This window comes from Nyctibius grandis, chromosome 3, assembly GCF_013368605.1.
Source record: "Nyctibius grandis isolate bNycGra1 chromosome 3, bNycGra1.pri, whole genome shotgun sequence".
Lineage (NCBI taxonomy): Eukaryota > Metazoa > Chordata > Aves > Nyctibiiformes > Nyctibiidae > Nyctibius > Nyctibius grandis.
Genome location: NC_090660.1, coordinates 43,121,814 through 43,140,772, shown reverse-complemented (window position 1 = coordinate 43,140,772; position 18,959 = coordinate 43,121,814). Strand labels below are relative to the sequence as shown.

General features: G+C 39.6%; 1 protein-coding gene across 2 annotated transcripts in view; it reads left to right on the top strand.

The window, feature by feature from the left end:
- The window catches only part of LOC137660801 (uncharacterized), a 34,503-nt gene extending 17,528 nt beyond the window's left edge, over nt 1–16,975 (top strand). For both annotated transcript variants that reach the window (XM_068395831.1, XM_068395832.1), the window contains 10 exons: nt 2,195–2,331; nt 2,892–3,011; nt 3,536–3,566; nt 6,949–6,970; nt 7,587–7,611; nt 8,522–8,560; nt 9,935–10,036; nt 11,224–11,329; nt 11,770–12,675; nt 13,462–16,975. In XM_068395831.1, the coding sequence (XP_068251932.1) occupies nt 2,195–2,331; nt 2,892–3,011; nt 3,536–3,566; nt 6,949–6,970; nt 7,587–7,611; nt 8,522–8,560; nt 9,935–10,036; nt 11,224–11,329; nt 11,770–12,675; nt 13,462–13,517 (1,544 nt within the window). In that variant the 3' untranslated portion in view covers nt 13,518–16,975. The remainder of the gene's footprint in view (nt 1–2,194; nt 2,332–2,891; nt 3,012–3,535; nt 3,567–6,948; nt 6,971–7,586; nt 7,612–8,521; nt 8,561–9,934; nt 10,037–11,223; nt 11,330–11,769; nt 12,676–13,461) is intronic.
- The last annotated feature ends 1,984 nt before the right edge of the window (nt 16,976–18,959 follow it).

Genomic DNA, 18,959 nt, shown 5'->3' with positions numbered 1-18,959 from the left:
ACACTCCTTCTCATGGAGTCCAGGATACCATTAGCCTTATTGGCTGAAAGGGCCCATTGCTGGCTCATCTTCAACTTGGTGTCCACCCAGATCCTTTTCTGCCAAGCTGCTTTCCAGCTGGCTGGCCCCCAGTATGTACTGGTGCCTGGGCTTGTTCCTCCCCACATGCAGGAATTTGCACTTCCCCGTGCTGAACTGCATGAAGTTCCTGTCAGCCCAACTCTCCAGCCTGTGGAGGTCCCTCTGGATGGCAGCACAACCTCCTGGTGTATCAGCTGTCCATCCCAGTTTTGTGTCATCAGCAAACTTGCTGAGGGAACACTCTGCCCCATCATCCAGATCATTAATGAAGATGTTAAACAGGACTGGACACAGTATTGACCCTTGGGGTACACTGCTAGCTAATGGCCTTCAACTAGACTTCTTGCCACTGGTGACTTGTTATCTGGTGACTCTTTGTGGTTTTCAATTTGGTGGGATATACAGGTATTTCTGTTTAATGAGATATTTTTCCTCACTGTCTTTGGGAATAGTGAAAGTAATGAGATGAATTCTAAGGTTTTCTTTCCTTCTAATTGCTAGATTAGGCAACCTTAGGAGAGGATAAGCAATACTGCTTGTCAGTGGCCTTAGTGTTCCTGGTATGTGCTGGTGGCCTAGACAAATATGTTCCCTGACGAAGAGCTAAGTAGCAAATTTTATAGTATTAGCAGAGAATTCATCTGTTTAGTGAATTATCTTGCTGTTACTCTACATACAGTATTAATATTAAAAAGCACAGCAATTTATTATTGTAAGCATTTTTTATAGAAAAACGTGAATAGCAAAGTGTTACTTTCTTGTATACTCAGTTCACTTGGTGATAGTTTATTTTCAGAGTTAAGATTTAGCAATATAATACTGTAGTGAGTCTGAGATGGAGTTGAATTTCTTCATAGCAGCCTGTGTGTTTTGGATTTGTGACTAAAACAGTGTTAGTAACAAACCAGGGTTTTGGCTGTTGCTGAGCAGTACACAGCGTCAAGATTCTTTTTTTCCACTCTGGGTCCACACCCCTTACCCCTTGAGTAGGCTGGGGGTGGGCGAGAGACTGGGAAGGGACACAGCCAGGACAGTTGACCCAAACTGGCCAAGAGTAGATTCTGTTCCACATAATGTCATGCTCCGCAATCAAAACTGAGATCAAGGAAGAAAAAGGGCGGGGGGGGTTGGCTTCCAAGGTGGCTCTTCAGAGTCTAGCTGGGTATTGGTCTGCTTGTGGGGAGGTGAGTGACTGGTTTTCACGTGTTTTTTTTTTTCCTTTTTCCCCCCTCTTTCCTTCACCTATTAAGCTGTCTTTATCTGAACCCATGAGTTTTCTTGCTTTTGCTCTTCCCATTTTCTCCCCATCCTGCTGAGGGGTGTGGTGCTTGGCTGCTGGCTGGGGTCAACCCATTGCAAATACAGAGTACTGGAAATTATGATAATAGGGAACAGCTGCAGTTTTTTCCTGTTTGTTTTAAACTGCTTATAAACTTGTTACATTTAAGCTGTTCAGAGTAAAACTTTCTATACGTAAGCTTCAAACTTAGGGATTTATGAATACTTCTAAGGCATAGTCTTTTAGTAATTTCTAGGAAAATAATGAAGAAAAATCCCATTTTCAATCCTGTAATTCTTAAAAGTTATGGAAGATTTTCAGATTATGAAGGATTCAATTTTGTGAAGTGCTTATTGTCTTTCCTACTTGTGCTTTTTGCTACTTGGACACTGACCAAATTATGTTTGCCTAAGTAGTTTAAATGCAGTTTTTTAATATAGACATTTGCGTGGCATTTCCTGTTCTCATTCTCTTTTTTATATGCACTTCTCCATGAATTCTCTTACATGACTGTATTGAATGGAAGGCACTTTCTTAGTTTCTTAGAAGTATCCCAGGCAGGAAAAAAAGGTGCATGAAATATTTTGTTTTGGTGGGCTTACAAATCTGCCATAGACTGTTTTTCCTTTCAGAATAAAGCATTGTAAAGAGATAAATTTAACTGATGTGGGTAATAAGTCTGATCCTTGTGATCCTGAAGAAGTGTTGATATTCTGAAAATGGAATAATTTTATTTATTAATTTTGGCTTTTAATGAGCAACATTGAGGAGAATAAATTTGTTTATAGTATTCTATACTAAAATAATAGATATTTGTAACTCTTGCTTTTACAGGTTTGGAACATGTGGTTGAAATCAGATTTGAAGGAAGAAAAGAGCCACATTATGAGTGCAAGCTGTGTAGATTTAATACAGAGATGGCACCTATGATAGAACATCTTAGTGGATATAAACACAGAAGAGCATACATTGTGAGTAATTTTGATGCATTTTGATCACAATTTCTTTAAGATACTCCTCTTTTTTTTTCTATAAACACTTACTTCACATTTGAAGTTTAAACCCCCATATGATAAATCACTAAAATGTGTACAATTGACTCTTCATGGGTCAGATCAACATGAATAGCTACGAAGCTGTGAGCTGTTGAGGAAGTGCGATCCAGAGGTGCATGTCTGTATCTGCTCAAAGTCTGTTTGTAAGTGTTTTGGTTGCCTCCGGGATGAGGTTCCTAGAACATTGTGGTTCTTTCTTATCCCTCAGCATGTCCATAGTGTTGTGGGTATGGTACAGAACAAGTTACCTTTTGGTAGCAAGCTTTACATAGTATCCATTTCTTGTTTTGAAGACTACGTAAGCAACTTTAACATTACAATTTGATTAGTTGTGTTACAGAGAAGAAACTAGCTCATAATGTTCAAAATGATGTTTACCAGTCTTCTGGAAGCTTGTCCAAAAGGTGAAATGTGCCAATTTTTTAATATTGTGATGAATTTTGATACTGACCATTTCAGGCTGTTTTTGTCAACAGTCTAAAGAATTTCCAGATAAAATGAAGAGAAAGACAACAGATGTAAAAGAATGCAAAGTCTCATTTCTCAGACGGATAGCAGGAGAGCTAGAGAAGACTGAAGGATTAAGAATGTATAAGGTAATCGGAAGTAAATGTAAAGTGGCCAGTAATGTGTCTTTTATCAGTGCATTTATGTTTGACTTAGTAAATTTTAAAAGTACTGCTGACAAAGCTTGTTAAATTTCTGTGTGTTTTTAGGAAGTGTGGTATTAAATTGAACTAAGGCTTCACTTAAAGTTGCCCTAAAAAATCTGGAGAAAAGAACAGTAGTATTGAAATTCATCTGAAAAACCAAAGTTGTTTATTTCTAAGAAGTTAAGTTTTTCAGATAGAAAATGTTAAGTGTGAATTCAGTGGTTCAGAAATTTTATTGCTTTACTTCAATGATTTTTAATTTTTGCAACTTAAATTTTCGCAAATGTAAGCAATTTTTCTCTTAAATTTCATTTATATTTACAAGATAATGTATCTATAAAATTATGGGCTACACTATGCTGGGATAAATAAAAGTATTTGTTCTGTTTCTAAAGATAGTTACAGTAGAGACTGTTGTTATGAAATTTTCATCAGAAAATCTAATATGAAACTATTTCTATTCCTAGATTGAAGGTTACATAAGACCAAGTACCTCACGTAAGTCTATGAATTACTTGAATATAATAGATTTGATGTAATTGATATTCAATTGATGTTCAAGGAGAACCTCCTTAAAGAGCAGGAATGATCCATTCTGCTGTCCAAAGATATGGTCAGGCATAGCAGGTGGCTAGTGTGTTAGAGCAGGGAACTCCTAGCTGATCTTAAGTGCTAAAAGGAAGCATACAGAGAACAGAAGCAGAGGCAGGCTGCCAAGAAGAAATAGATAAGAATTGCAGATTTATTTGGGGTGAAATTAAGAAGGCAAAGCTTGCCTGGAGGTGAAAGGAATATGAAGGGCAACAGGAAGTCTTCTGCAGGTATGACAGCAGCAAAAGAAGATGTGGTCCCACTGGTGAGCAAGCAGCAGCCTTGTGATGAAGGACATGGAAGAGGCTGAGATATTTGTAGCTTTCTTTGCCTTGGTCTTTACTGTGAAGGTCTGCTCTCAGGTCTTTGTGCGTCATTGTAGAGTTTATGGAGAATGGCATTACCCACTGTAGAGAAGGATCAGTTTACGGAAGAGAAAATTGAGCATGTACAAGGCCATAGGACAAAAAGGGATGCTTCTGGTGTTGAGGGAGCTGTGGGAAAGCTGACTTCCAAACTCCAACCTGGAGAAGAGATTCAGAAATAAAATGTGCTATTTTCATAGCTACTTCCCTACAATATTTAGATTCACAACTTGTATTGCAGAATATTAAAAAAACAACAGGATCATTTAAGGACTAGAAGATGGACTAGATTATTTTATTATCTACATTCCAGTGCCCTTTTCCTGTTTCTGGGGCCTGAGCTTATCTTCTGCTCATCTATATTGGCTCCAGCTCAAAGGGTCATATAACCGTCTGAGTCAATAGCAGAGCTTTTAGCACCAGGAGGCACCTTGGACAAATGGAATGGCAGATAAATTCTTCAGTTTCCCTCCTAAGGTCATGGTGATTGGAGGACCTGAAAAAAAAAACAAATGTGCTTATCTTCAAAAGTAAAATAGGCTGGATATAGGCTGGCCCAGACCTTATAAAAAATTATGGGACAAGTCCTCATGGATGTCATTTACTGGTGCATGACGGTCAAGAAGGTGAGTGGGAATGGCCAATGTGGATTTACCAAGGACAAACTGTGTTTGACCAGCCTGATTGAATTTTGCAATGACATGGGCTGGCTCTGTGGACAGGGGAAGAAGGATGGATGTCGTTTTAACTTTAGCAAAGCTTTCATCATGGTCTCCCATGTTATACTTAAGCAAAACTGAGGAGATAAAGTAAGTCTACAGGGTGGATAAAAGGTGGCTGAACTGTTAGGCTCAAAGAGTAGTTGTCAGTGATTTTAAGTGTGTTGGCCCATTACTACTGGCATTCATCAGTGGTTTCTCCTGAAGCCAGCACTGTTCATTCATGACCTGGGTAATGGGATAGAATACACCATTGTCAAATTTTGCAGATAATGTCAAACTGGGGGAGTGCCTGGTGTGCGGTGGAGCAAGACTGCCATTCAGAGGGATCTCAACAAGCTGCTGAAATGGGCTGTCAGAAACCTCCTGAAGTTCAGCAGAGATACATGTGAAGTCTTATACCTGGGATAGAGCTACACCCTGCTGGATACAGGCTGGATACTCTTGGCCTAGGGAGCAAATCTTATGAACGTGCAGGTTTTCGTCCACAACAGTATGAACATGAATCAGCAATGCATTCTTGATGTAATGAAGGCCAACAGCATACTGGACTGCATGAGCAAAAGTGTAGCCAGCAGGTTGAGGGAAGTGCTTATTCCCTTCTGTTAAGGACTCCTTTAGCTGCTTCTGGAATACTCTTTCCTGTGTACCTGAGAAATTTTGGTGAACTGGAAAGAGTCAGCAGAGGACTCACCAGCTACAAAAGATCATGAGGAGACTAGAGCATATGATGTGGAGGACAACTTTAGGGAGCTGGGTTTGATGACCTTGGAGAAGGTAGCAGCTAAGGAAGGGGTCTAATTACCATCTTCCGCTACCTAAAACATGGCTACAGAGAAAAAGCCAGACTTCAAGAAGGTGCGCAGGGAAAGAACAAGCGGCAACATTCACAGGCTGCAATAAAGGAAATGCTGATTGAACATTTGGAAAGTTCTTCACAGTGAGTGTTCAAGCACTGAAATTGCCTTCCCAAAGAGGTGGGAAATTGCCATTCTTGAAGACTTAGAAAACTCAACTGGACTTGGGCCTAAGCAGCTGGATCTAATCTTGAGCCTATCTTTTGTCAAAGTGAGCAGAACTTCAGTCGTTAGCTTGAGTAGGGTGAAGTTTCCAACCACTGAGTAGCACTCCTTGCCTCCACCCATCTTCTTTTCAAACAGGGAGGATTTTGGAGGCTTACTGGAAAGGCAGCACAAATTGAATAATTCAAGGAAATTATTCTAATTGTCAGTGTCCTCATCTTACAGTTAATTGTTTGGTTTCTGTTACTTACCACCTCTGTGGTACTTTTCTCTTACTTCTCAGGCTGGACTAGATGACCTCCAGAGGTCCCTTCCAATCTAAACTTTTTTTATGATTTTGTGGTTCTACCTGCAGAGGTCCCTCTCATCCTACGTTTCCATGATTCTTAATTCATTGGATATCTTCTGTGAAATGCTGGCAGTCCTTTTCTTTCCTGACATTCGGAAAACTTTGGGACCTACAGTGCAGCTTCTTGTTGCAACTCATCAGCATGTGTTCAACATTAGGTGGCTAAAACAGTGACACTAGTCTTTCAGCCTCATATTTTAGGGGCAAAGATGTCATTTGTCCTGAGAATTATTACTTGACCTGTTGCTTATCCTGGAACACCTGTGCTGATAAATAAGAAGTGATAGGTTATGTACCATACAATAGCTGATTCTCCAAAGCATAGCTACTGTCTTAGACTACCTTGTTGTACTGAGCTTTCCCTCCTTCCTCATGCTTATACACTGTACTGGCAAGAGAGATGAGGAGACATTCTAATCTTCATAATTTCTTTTTGGAGCCTGAACTATTATATGTGCAGCTTGAAGGTTCACTGGTGTGTTTCACAAAAAAAACCCAAACCCAATCTTTTCACTTTTTTGCATAGAGAAGGCATGAGCACCTCAGTTCAGTCCATACTGACTTCCTGGGTGGGATTCAGCTGCCTGAACATAGATGCTGGAGGGTACCCTGCAAAGCTGTTAGGGCACAAGTGTCCCATAGACCTTTCATGAAGGATGCCTGGTGGTTTCTAAAATGACAGTATGTGCCTCTGTTTAGGCTGCTGAATCCTGCCTTTTAAAGAAACTGCAGCCACTTTAGGGCCAGCAACTGTTCTGTTTGTGTAATGCTTCTGTTGCAGTAATAACAGTGGAAACCCTATGATGTTGCTAATAATTCTTTTTAATTTTCTAGCCCCATCAAAGAAGAAAGCAAGGTGAGAACACTACCCTCCCAGGGGAATCAAAAGAGATGTTTGGTTTTTTTTTTGAGATCTCTTTACTTATGAAATAGATCTACTTTTCTGTAACAAACATAATCAGGTATGGGGAAAATATTTTATATTGTCATTCCACAGTACTTATTCCTCTTGTGTACATTGTTCCTTTCTGTCTGTGAGGAAGTAGTAGCTATGGCTTCTGAAATATTGCACTGGTTATGCAGTTCAATAGCAGTCTGATGTACTCATACACAGAGAAATTGCAATTCAAATTTCAAGCTGTTACCACTTTATTTGGGATGCCGTTGCCTGAGTAAGTTGTATAAAAGGCAGCTCTGTTTGTATAGGGAAAAAAAAAACATCATTGCTTTAGTCATCTCCTTTAGCTGATCTGTTAAGAAGTTCATCAGTACTACTGATCTGAGAGTCAGTCAGAATAAGGATCTTTAATAAATAATAGTATTTTAAATGTGCCATAGAAAAAGATATCCTATATTGGTAAGTGAGATAAATTTGGAAATTGAAATATTTTGATTCTAGATACTATGAGTAAACCTAACTTTTTAGTAATCTTTAGAATGCATCTTAATATCGTCATTTCTTTCTTCTTAAGGTGGGAAGATGATTATAAGCACGAGGTATGTGGAGGTAGTAATTCTGCAAGTGTCTTACGTTGTAGCAGTTTCCTTATGCTTGCTTTTCATTTTTGTGAAAAACTTTTACTCTTTGGCTTCATTTGCTATTTTATTAATATTATTGCAGAAGCAAAATAATTGACCTAATGACCAGAGTTTTGTGTTCATCACAGCACGGGGGAAATGAATACTGTTCATCAGGATGCTCATCTACCTTAGCTCTCATAATTCCTGTTTAAAGTCACTGAGAGTCTCAGACCCAGTGTCTGCAGGCCAGGTCTTCCAACCTGTGCTGCAGTCTCCACTTCTCTGTTTTGCCCCTCTTCAGATCAAAGGTATTTTATACTGAAGGTTTGGTTTAAATCTTAAGATATATCTAAAGATTTTCAATCCTTTTTTCTAACTCAAAGGTGAAACTCAAAATGATCTCTCAAGTATCCGTACTGAATAGCACTGGGCACAAACACTGAGAACTGCTTCATTTTTATCTTAGTGGCAGAGGTTGTTTTGTAATCTGATATATTCTGAGGTGATGTCTTGCTCTTTTAGGCCTCAGGCTGGTCAGGTACTATGCTAGATGCATCTGGGCACTTGACTTTTTTTAAACATGAGGTTGGAGCTGAGTGAGGAAAGCCTGGGAAAGATAGCTCTTGTAGGTATGTAGCTTAGATGTGCAATGTGTTCTTCCTGGTATTGGAAATAATGCAGTTGTATTTGTAGTAGCTGCTACCTAATTGCTATTGAGGCTCTAACGTTGAATGTTTATGGCTGTGACCTAAGATTACTGTATTTTCTTTGTGTTGACATTTGTTGTTGGATAAAAGATTAAAATGTCTTGTTTTGTACAAGATGATGTAACCAATACTGTAGTATTCAGTCTTTTAATTTTTTTCCTCATTCTACAATCCCACAGAATGATCCTGTTCGGAAACAGAAAGCTCTAGAGTTCTTGGTATGTATGTAAAATAAGTGTGATAACAGTTGTGCAGTTTCACCGGTATGATGCAATGAATATTGTGAAGGAGCCCCTGATTATGGATCAAACTCATTTGACCACAAGATTAAGTTCTAAGTTCTATTTTAATGGACTCTGCTCTTTGAAAAGCTAGTGCAGCTGTAGCATAATGTCAGCTCAGTACAACTTGCTAGATTAAATGTGAGCTCTCTACCTGTTCTCTGGATCATTCTTCCCTTTGCAGAGGAGCCACCCTGACAAACAGTGTTTGCAGCACTGATGTTGCTCAAGTGCTGTTGGCTGCCCATATCTAATGGGATTGTTGATAACGCTGAGTGAGAGGAGCCAGTCCGGTCTTGCTGCCTGTGGTGCTGTGGCTAGTGCTGTTGCTGCAGAACTGGACAGCCAAGTAAAACTGGGTGATACTAGAGCACAGCTGCTGGTGTTGGAGTGGGGAAGTTTTAGCAGTTCAGTTGCTGTTTGTCTTTTGGGTTTGTGTTGTGAAAATACCTGACCATTTATATTCACCATTTGACTCCATGAAAGTCATGTTCTGTACCTAAGGCAATTACAAAATTTCATTTGAGTCTGAATTGTGTTTATACACTGAAATCAGAAGTAGAATGCTTTGACATGTGTGCTTCATTACCAACTGAAGAGATTTTTTTTTTCTCTTTCAATTTTTCTTCTTTTTTTTTCTTTCAAGCTGTGGTTACTTGTGACTTTAGGAAGAGGTAGAGAAAAAGCAAGTCTGAGGATAATCAGTAAACTACCAAAAATGGTTGGTAGACAGTTAATTGATTTTTATCTACAGGAATCACAGCTATTCCTTACGGCAGACTGCCTATATTCTTAATCACTTACAACTTTACATACCAATCAGTCTCTTTGGACATTAAAAAGATAAATATAGTGCTTTTACAGAATTATGATCAATGTATTTTGTTATCTCTTATTCCCAAAATTACACATAGGAAAATCATAATGGAAACTTTCATATTTTGTTACTGAAATTGGGGAATCAAAGGCATTTGATGGTGCTGAAGCTTACTTTTTATTCAATTTTCTACACAGACAACATAAATTTAGGACTTGTGCCCTTTTCCATCTGCAACGAAATGTTCATGATTGACGGTATGGCAGTAGCACAGACATCCAGGTTTATGTTTTACCTTTTATCAGGCCATAATTATGTTCACAATTTTATTTTTTCATACGTGTGTGTGTGTGTATAAGTATATTATGTACGTTTTTTATATTAACTAATAGTATAAACTTGGTTATACCAAAATGAAAGTATAACTTTGATCTGTTTGGGTTTATGACCCTTCAGCATCCTAATGGACCAATTCTAACCATGTTTTTCAACAGGAGACTTTTCACATCACCTCAGACTCAGAAGCAACACTTGTTGTTCGTATTACACAGGAACTCACAGAAGCTTTGAAGGCCTTTTGTGAAAAGAAAGCAGCAGTAAGTAACCTAATCTTGACCAGAGTTGTTTCACCATTGGGAAGAAAGGAGTAGTTGAACTCAATGTGTTAACACCCTACCAAGCTGTAACAGTTCAGGCATAGGTCAGAAACCCCCAGTTAAATATACTTTACTTTTTTTTTGACAATTTCTAAGTACCAAATACATTAATTGCACAGCACTGTTAGTTTCCTGATAGTTTTCTGTCATCTTCCATCTGTTTTGGTTTTCTTTTGTGTGTGCTCTCCCCCTGTTTTGGGCACCATTTTGCTTCATGATGTCTGGTTGTCATCCTTTGCAGTTGGTCCCTTGCGTGATAGCTTTTCTTCTAAGATTAATCAGGCTTTAAGCACTACCCAGATGTGTCACTTCTTTCTTTTGTGGGCACGTGGATAAGTCTTTCTTTCTGGTGACTTGTAGCTCTGCTCCCACTTCAGAGCTTTAATCTGTTAAGATTAAGGTAGGCAAGGTGTTCCTCTCTTTCCGTTGGGCATTACAAACCTCCATAGCTTCTTTGCATAAAAATGGAATACCTGTAGAAAAAAAGGGTCTTAAGAGGGACCAGAATCTGTACAAAAATGACTCATCACCTCTGGCAGCTACTAGTTCACAAAATTCAGCACGTGTTTTTCTGAAAGATACTGCAGACTGATTTCTTAGGCATTAATAATATATTCCATGTCAGCTGAGCTATGATAACTGTCTTTGTGCAAATGCCACCACCTTTTTGAGAGCTACACTTCCAAAATGTCATACATTTGAATATAATACAGTTTGCGTGAGCTAGTTAAAAATTGTTGCTGTAGCTTAATATCAGGCAGTAGCTGAGCCTTCCATTCTGCATTGCCCAGCTACAGACAGGATTTGCATATGTACCAGTTTTATATTTTAGCCAGGCGATGTTGAGGGATATGGGGCAATAAAGTAAAGAAATTTCAAACAGGTGACATTGTCTTTGCCAGACACCTCATTCTATTCTCCAGACACGTACCTCTTCCAAATAACACTTAAAAATTGTGGTTTAATGTGGTAATTGCGAACGACAGAACAACACATCCTTAATATGGAGTTTGCTGCCACCTAAAATTGTACTCTGCTAACTTTCTATGGGGAACTTGATTTTTTTTTTTTTAGAATGGTCAAGATTGGAGTTTAAAAAAAACCATTCTGACTTTTGCTTTACCTAGGTTAATTATACTAACAGTCTGAGGCCACTGATGTCAATATCTCAAGATGAATTTCCAGGAAGGAAAAGCATCCCAAAACACTATAAGCCATATGGAAAATCCAAAGGTAATTTAGTTATTTTGTTCTACAAGTTTAAGTCTACTCTTACCGCTGTGCAGATTATGAAAATCTACTTTTATGGCCATCCATAGCGATTCTTTGCTAGAGTACTGTGTGTCTTTGCCCTCTGAGTCAGTTCAGGGTATCATTTTCTGAAGCCTTAATGACTTCAACCTTGACTGTCTAAGAACACTTCTGTCTCACTGAATAGTATTACAGCAGTAAAGATTATTGGAAATCCAAGCAGTAACCTTTCCTAACCTATTTATCATGAGGATTTTTGGGTGAAAAGATGCTGGACTCAGGTAAGATGTCAAGGCATAAGACATAAAGGCAGGAAATGGGAAAAGAGCAGGAGAAGAACACTTTATAAAACCTCAAAGTAGTTGTGTTTTCAGTTGATATTTTGCCAGCTTTTAGTGCCATTTATTTATTTATTTATTTAGGAAATTCTAACTGGAATCAAGGTTTTTTGTCTCAGTATGAAGAGTGTTCTGCAGATGCTTTTGCTGCTGCTAACTCATACAGTTACCAAACAGATGATGGATCATCTTCCTATGGACTAAGTTCTAATGACTTTGCAATGATGTCTGCACTCAGGGACTCTTTTGCTCTTCAGACTGGAAGTCCTGCCAGCAGTATCAGTGAATGGCTGAGACAGTTCAGCCGATCTGCTTCTGGCAGTAATTCAGCTGATGGGACCTCTTCCTATGAGACAACTCCAGTGAGCGAGTACTCAGCAGAATATATGTCCAATGATGTGCGAGGAAGTAAACTCCCTGATAACAGAATCTCATGTGGCGGGGAAAGTACAAGTTGGAGGAATCAACAAGTGTGTACAAAAGCAAGGAGTATAAGTGATCAAGGATTACCCTATCCCAATTCTTCTGCCTTATATCCTTCATCTAGAAGATATTCAACAAACTATCCTTCGCAAAGCTATTCCTCTTACAAGAATGATGAGTCTATAAATACTTGTACATCTTTTGCAAATGCTGCTATTTCAGGAAGAGGTGCCTCCAGGTGGAACAAGGACTCTAGGTGGAATGAGGACTCTAGCTGGAACCAGTGGTCTAGCTGGAACAAGGAATCTAGCTGGAACCAGGAATCTAGGTGTCAAGGATTCAGACATCAGAAGTCAGGCTACCAGAGTGACTGGAGCTTAGATCAGTACTCATCTTCTGGCAGCGGTTCGTACAGAGATTACCAGCAATTCAGAAGCTCAGATAAGATGTTTGATGAAGATGCTGTTGGTCTTACTCCCAATGTTTTGAATAGACAGCAAGGAAAGGATATACCTGCAATGACCAGGATACTCAAACAGTTGGCTCCATATTATCCAGCACTTCAAAGTAAGATTATGATTAGTTCTCATGTGAAATGAATAACATGAACATAGTTGCTTTAACATAAGCAGGAGATTGCATGTTGCAGGGATAGTATGCTGCATTCAGAGGAGTTGAGTTCATTTTGCTCAACATCTGTATCAGTTTAAGAATGGCGTTAATTGCCTCTCTGAGGAGACTTTGCCTCTTGACAACTAAATAGAGCTGTGTGTGAGAGGAAATTTTGATAGCATAAAAATTTCCTGAATTGAAAGGTTTGTCCTAGGTCATCTTGCCAATTAGTATCTTATATCATGATCAGAGTTTGTACTGTTGGTGTGGCAGTTATGGGGAGGGAATGTATTGGCATAAAGAGAAAACTATTGGAATGTGTGCAGAATCAAACTTGGATGGCATTATAATAGATGAAAATACTCCAAATGGATCAAGCACATTGGAATAACAAGAGAAATGTTATCAAAGAGCTGGTGTGTTATATGACAAATTATTTTTTCCAATTATTGTAGAAATATTCCATAATATTAAAAATAGTGATATACTATTCAAAATAAATATTCTCCTTTAGAAATAGATTATAAGAAGGATTTAAAGGGAGGTGGGCATATGCTACTGTATAGCTGTCATTGGGCATGAGTTTGGACAAATGTGGACTATGCTTATGGGACTAGAATTAGTTAATTAACTAGGTAGCTAGTTAATAGTGAAACTTTCATTTTAACATTCTCTCTGCTGTATTATGTGAAATAACATGAAATAGAAGTAACTTTGAATGTTTTTGTTTCCCCTTTCTAGAACTAAATATTCAGACATTAGTCAATGTGCTAGTAGAAACTAGAGGAAAAGATTAAGGAGCAACAACAGCTGAACTGGAAACAGATGAACAGATTCAAGAATCTCCATCTCTTCCCTTTCAGGAAGGAGACTGCATTTAATTCTGTGTTTGACTGGTTTTGGAGGGGGAAAGGGAGGTAGGGTTTAATTTTTTAACATGTGAAATATAGCTGGAACACAAACTTGCACATAACGAAGGTGAACATACTATTTTGTTTAGGCTTTTTTAATGTATTTGTTATATCTTAGTATATTACAGAAAAAATATTCTGTTATTTTTTGAAAATATGTTAATGTTATTCTGTAATTAGCAAAAAGCTAATAACCCTTTTAACACCCTTCCCAATTCAGAAAAAAAAGAAAGGTTTACTTTTATGTTATCTACTTGGGAAGAACATTCACTGAAAGTACCGGTCCGTCACATGAAATTACAGGTTTACTTTTCTTCACACAAATGTAAGGCCAGTTCAGTTAATTTAAGGCTTTATAATTAGCATATTTTTAGAAATTGATACACTACATTTCTGTTTAGACAAAGAAAGGAGAATGTCACAGCAAAGGTATTCTCTGTCTTAACGTGATGCTGTATGAGGAAAATGTAATCTATTCTAGGGGATTGGTATGTAATGGGGCATATTCCTTGCTTTCATTTTTGCAGAGTAAAAAGAGATGTGTGAAATATATGCAGATTTTTTTTATCATATCATTCAGAATGAAATGGTTACAAATCGACTTAAAAACTCATGTGATGGATTGATCCATACTGAAATAAAAATTCTTGATTCTTTCTACTGACAAAAGCATACTAAGAAATAGTAGAACCTATAAGGCAATCAGATAAAATAATAGGGAAAAGTAAATAATCAAAGCTACATACTAACTGAGAAATATTTACCAGTTCACAATGTTTATCGGTGGTCCATACTTATGTTTTCTTTTCCCCACACTTCTGAGCCATATGCTCATGAATGCCTGGCTTTAGATGTCTACTTTATATAATCAAATCCAGCTTATATGGGGCTAAAGAAAAGGAGTAAAGTGAGACAGTTTACTCCACAGTGTCTATTTCCTTTTCACTGCTGTGTTGTGGACTGTCGTTTTTCTTCTCACCCATACTGAAATATTTCTCTGTCTCTGTGCATTAAATGGTTGTGTTAAACCAGGGTTAGTCCTCTTGAGCTGTCATAATGTCTTTTTGCATTCACTAAAATAACTTTTTGGATCTTGTCATGTGAATTTCAACACAAAGGCAACAAAGCAATTGATGATAGAGCATATAAATGCAATTCCCTAAAATTCTCTTTCTGTCATTGTTTTGCTTGTGCATCAGAAAAGATCCACTTTCCTTTTTCATTCCTGTTCACTATTTCCTTTTCTCCTTCTCATACTTACTGAAGGGTTTTAGTAGATGCTAATGGCATAGACTCCGTAGTTGTGCCATGCACTTTGATCCATTTTACCACATAGTGGTAGAGTCTTGCTTCAAGGGGACAAACGTTATATTCCACCACAGGTGTCTGCCAGAGTTTTGATTTAAAACTCTGTGGGACTGATCAGTTATTATCTACATTTAAAAATTATCAGAAATTATTTCTACGAATGTTACTACCGTAATTTTTTTCCACAGAAAGTGTAGTGACTAAAAGTTTTAGTAGACTAAAAGTCTGAAACTGTAGAAGAATATTTGTGTGAGCCGACACAGGCAGGACGCAGGAACAGGCACAAGACCACGGATAAAATGCAAAGAGCAAATTTTTTCCTGTTACCTCGCAAACCGGGGGATCTCCGAAGCAGCACCCGGGGCAAAGGCACGCAAGCGGGGACGCAGACACCGCGGAGCTCGGTTCCTGCTAGTCAGAGAGTGAGAGATTTCGGGCCTGCTGCTTTTGCCTGCATATAGAGGATTTCTAGCAGGCGGTAGTTTTCCACAGTGCTTTGATCTTCTTGCAGCAGGGCCGGAATCTCCGGCCTCAGCAATTAGGTGCCCCTGAGTCTTATCCCAGGCCTCTGTTATCTAACTGCAGATGTTCTACTTGTCAGGCACACAAGACTAAACAACCGTTAGTAGTATGATATATGTGCTTTTCGATACCCCAGGTGCAAGTCACTTGAGCGTGTTTACAATCCTCCTCGCCAATCTTCTGTTATATTCCCACAATATTACTAGAAAATGTTACTGGTACAGCTCTTGTCAATTCAAGTTAAGACCTTTTCATCTGAGGTTGTTGTAGAGAGCTCTCTTTTTCCCATTTCTCACTCCCTTTGGGATTTTACTGCCATGACTATATATCCCAGTGGCATACAGCAGCTGGATGCTCTGCCCAAATTAGATGTTCTTTCTGCCTACACATTCCCTTCTTATTTCTCGTTTTGAGGGACAGTTCCTGTCCCTGCTTGTTGTGCAGGGTCCTGTATTGGGGAAATGGTTCTTGCATTTTGAAACAGAGTTGGAGTAGTGACCAAGTTAAGATAGGAAGTGCTTTTTAGCATTGATTTACTGAAGGTTTCCTGAGCTGTAGATAGCATTTGGAGTCTTGTAAATGCCCTTCAATTCTCTGTTTCAATTTTCAGTTCTTACCAAAATTAGTGAAGTCCTTGAGATGATTGTTGGTTCTTACACACAAGCACTATCATGTAGGGAATTTTTTTTAAGCTGGTGGTATCTTGTAATATGCACTCCAAGCCTGCCTTATCTCTTATGTGCAATTACTACCAGCAGAGTGGCGTTCCCAGTTTCTTTCAGTCACTTGGCTGAACTAGGTTCAGGTTCATCACTGCTTTCTCCTTAATTCTTTTTATCTTTCGTCTTTCCAAAGATCTTCCTAGCTATGGAAATTAAGAGCTTCAGTGTGCAATTTGTATACTGATACTGGCTTGGGGTCTGCCACTTTGCAGTCCCAGGTTTGACTGACTTTTGGTTTATAGCTCTCACCTCTGCAACTGATTTCAGAGACTGTTTTCCTGTGTCCCATACCAGCAACAGGTATAGCTGACTTGTGTCAGACAAGTAGCATCTTTGTTATTGCAGGAACACATTCCTTCATGGAGTTCAATTTCATAGAATCGGAGAATAGTTTGGGTTGGAAGGGACCTTTAAAGGTCATCTAGTCCAACCCCCCTGCAGTGAGCAGGGACATCTTCAACTGGATCAGGTTGCTCAGAGCCCCATCCAACCTGACCTTGAATGTTTCCAGGGATGGGGCATCTGCCACCTCTCTGGGCAACCTGTTCCAGTGTTTCACCACCCTCATTGTAAAAAATTTCTTCCTTATATCTAGTCTAAATCTGCCCTTTTAGTTTAAAACCATTACTCCTTATCCTATCGCAACAGGCCCTGCTAAAAAGTTTGTCCCCATCTTTCTTCTAGGACCCCTTTAAGTACTGAAAGGCTGCAATAAGGTCTCCCTGGAGCCTTCTCCAGGCTGAACAACCCCAACTCTCTCAGCCTTTCTTCACAGGAGAGGTGTTCCATCCCTCTGATCATTTTTTGTGGCCCTCCTCTGGACCCACTTCAACAGGTCCATGTCTTTCCTGTGCTGAGGAATCCAGAGCTGGACACAGTACTGCAGGTGGGGTCTCACCAGCATGGAATAGAGAGGCAGAATCACCTCCCTGGACCTGCTGGCCATGCTTCTTTTGATGCAGCCCAGGATACGGTTGGCCTTCTGGGCTGTGAGTACGCACTGCAGGCTCATGTCTAGCTTTTCATCCACCAGTACCTCCAGGGTACCCACCAATTTCTTAGTATTCAGATGAAGGACAAAAAGAAACAGACAGAAGCATCTTCAGGATGCAACTCTGCAAAGGGATTGTTTATCCCCCGTGACAGGAGTGATGAATGTTTTTCCTTTTTTCCAGGGTTGTGTAGAATTGTGAGTACTAAGCATCATTGCCTCACTTGGAGGGCTTCTGTGACACCTTCCCTTTCCCCACAGGGCCAGGTACTTGCAGCTCGAACTGTTTACTTCTACAGGATCCACCCTGAGGATCTGTCTGCCTGTTACACTTCTTTCTCTCTAGCCAGCAGCTCATGTACAAACATGGCTTATGAGTGATGGCAACTTTGGATTCTGTCCTACTCGTTCTCACTCAGTTCAACTCTGCCACCTTTAAAGGGGGATTCAAATGACGCTAGGAAAAGGAAAGCATAAATCCAGGCTTCTGACGTTTTTGGCACCTGACCAGCAGTGTCCACAAAGGTGCCAGGTAAGAAGGCCTCATGGGGAAAAAAAAAAAAATGTAAAATGTGCCTTGGAAGTTCTGTCATCCTCACAGTTGCTTCTTCAGCAGGCTTGCATAAGCCGAGACCTCTTTTTGCTTCTGTTTTCCTGCATTGGCCAATTTCCTTGAATCAACTTCTGGCTGCTCCTTACTCCCAAGAAATCTCTTTGCCTTGTCTTGCTCCCATGTAGTATAGAACTGGAGCAGAATGAGTCCTTGGCCTGTCCCTGTTTCTCTAGACTCTGGGTCTTCTTCAAGAAACAACCTTCACAAGATAGGCATTGATAGCCTGCAGGGCAGCATCACTTCACATGCTTGCCATCCGTCAGCACTAGTACAGCTACACCACAAGCTTTGGCACTGAGGCAAGAGCTTTGAGGCTGCAGCAGAGCCCTTTGAACCAATTTCACATTTTGTGAAAAAGCCATTGATAAAAATCTAGACTAGAACATGCTTTTGTGGATAAACGTCTACTTCCCAGCCAGTTTCTTGGTCTGTGGTGTATCTGCTTTCACACCTTCAGAAGCCACCGTTTCCCACTGAGACAAGAATCACCCCAGTCCAGATCCACTTCAGTGACTTTCTGCAGCAGTAAGGCTCCTTTAGAAAGTGCTGGAGCCAGTTGTTCTATACCAAAGACAGTGAAGGATAACAAGGTTGGCTGGAAAAGGAGACGTCCTTCACAATAGACAACTTGGAAAATTTCTCAGGCTCTAGTTTTTTTAGTTTGGTACTTTGGACCTATTAATGATCCTCAGAATGCTTCCCAGAATTACTGCCTTTCATTTGGGTGGATGTATGATCCAAAGGGACAGATTCCTTAGTGGGAAAGGAAGGGGGAAGCTCTTTTGAATGGGGCCTTTTATTGGAGAAGCTCTTCTGAGCCCAAAACTGTGGGGCTGTTTCATTGTTTTGTTTCTGAAGAGAACATACATAGTGATCATCTCTGCCTTCTTGGGAGGTAAGGTTCCAGCAGTAACTGTTGGAAGTCTTTCTCCCTTATCTCCTTAAAGGTAAGTTAATTTTCATGGTTCATCCAAGGCTGTTGGTGAGGTGGTCTCTGACATCAGTCATTATTCCTGCTCTTCTACCTCACCCAGAAACAATCCATTGCCCTTTGGGTGATGATGCCCAAAGTGCTTTGGGAGAGCTCCTTGTTTCAGTGCATTTGTGCTATGGAGACCACTGGTCTCTCCCCAGGTATTTCACCCCAGAAAAGCATTTAGAAAATGTTGCTG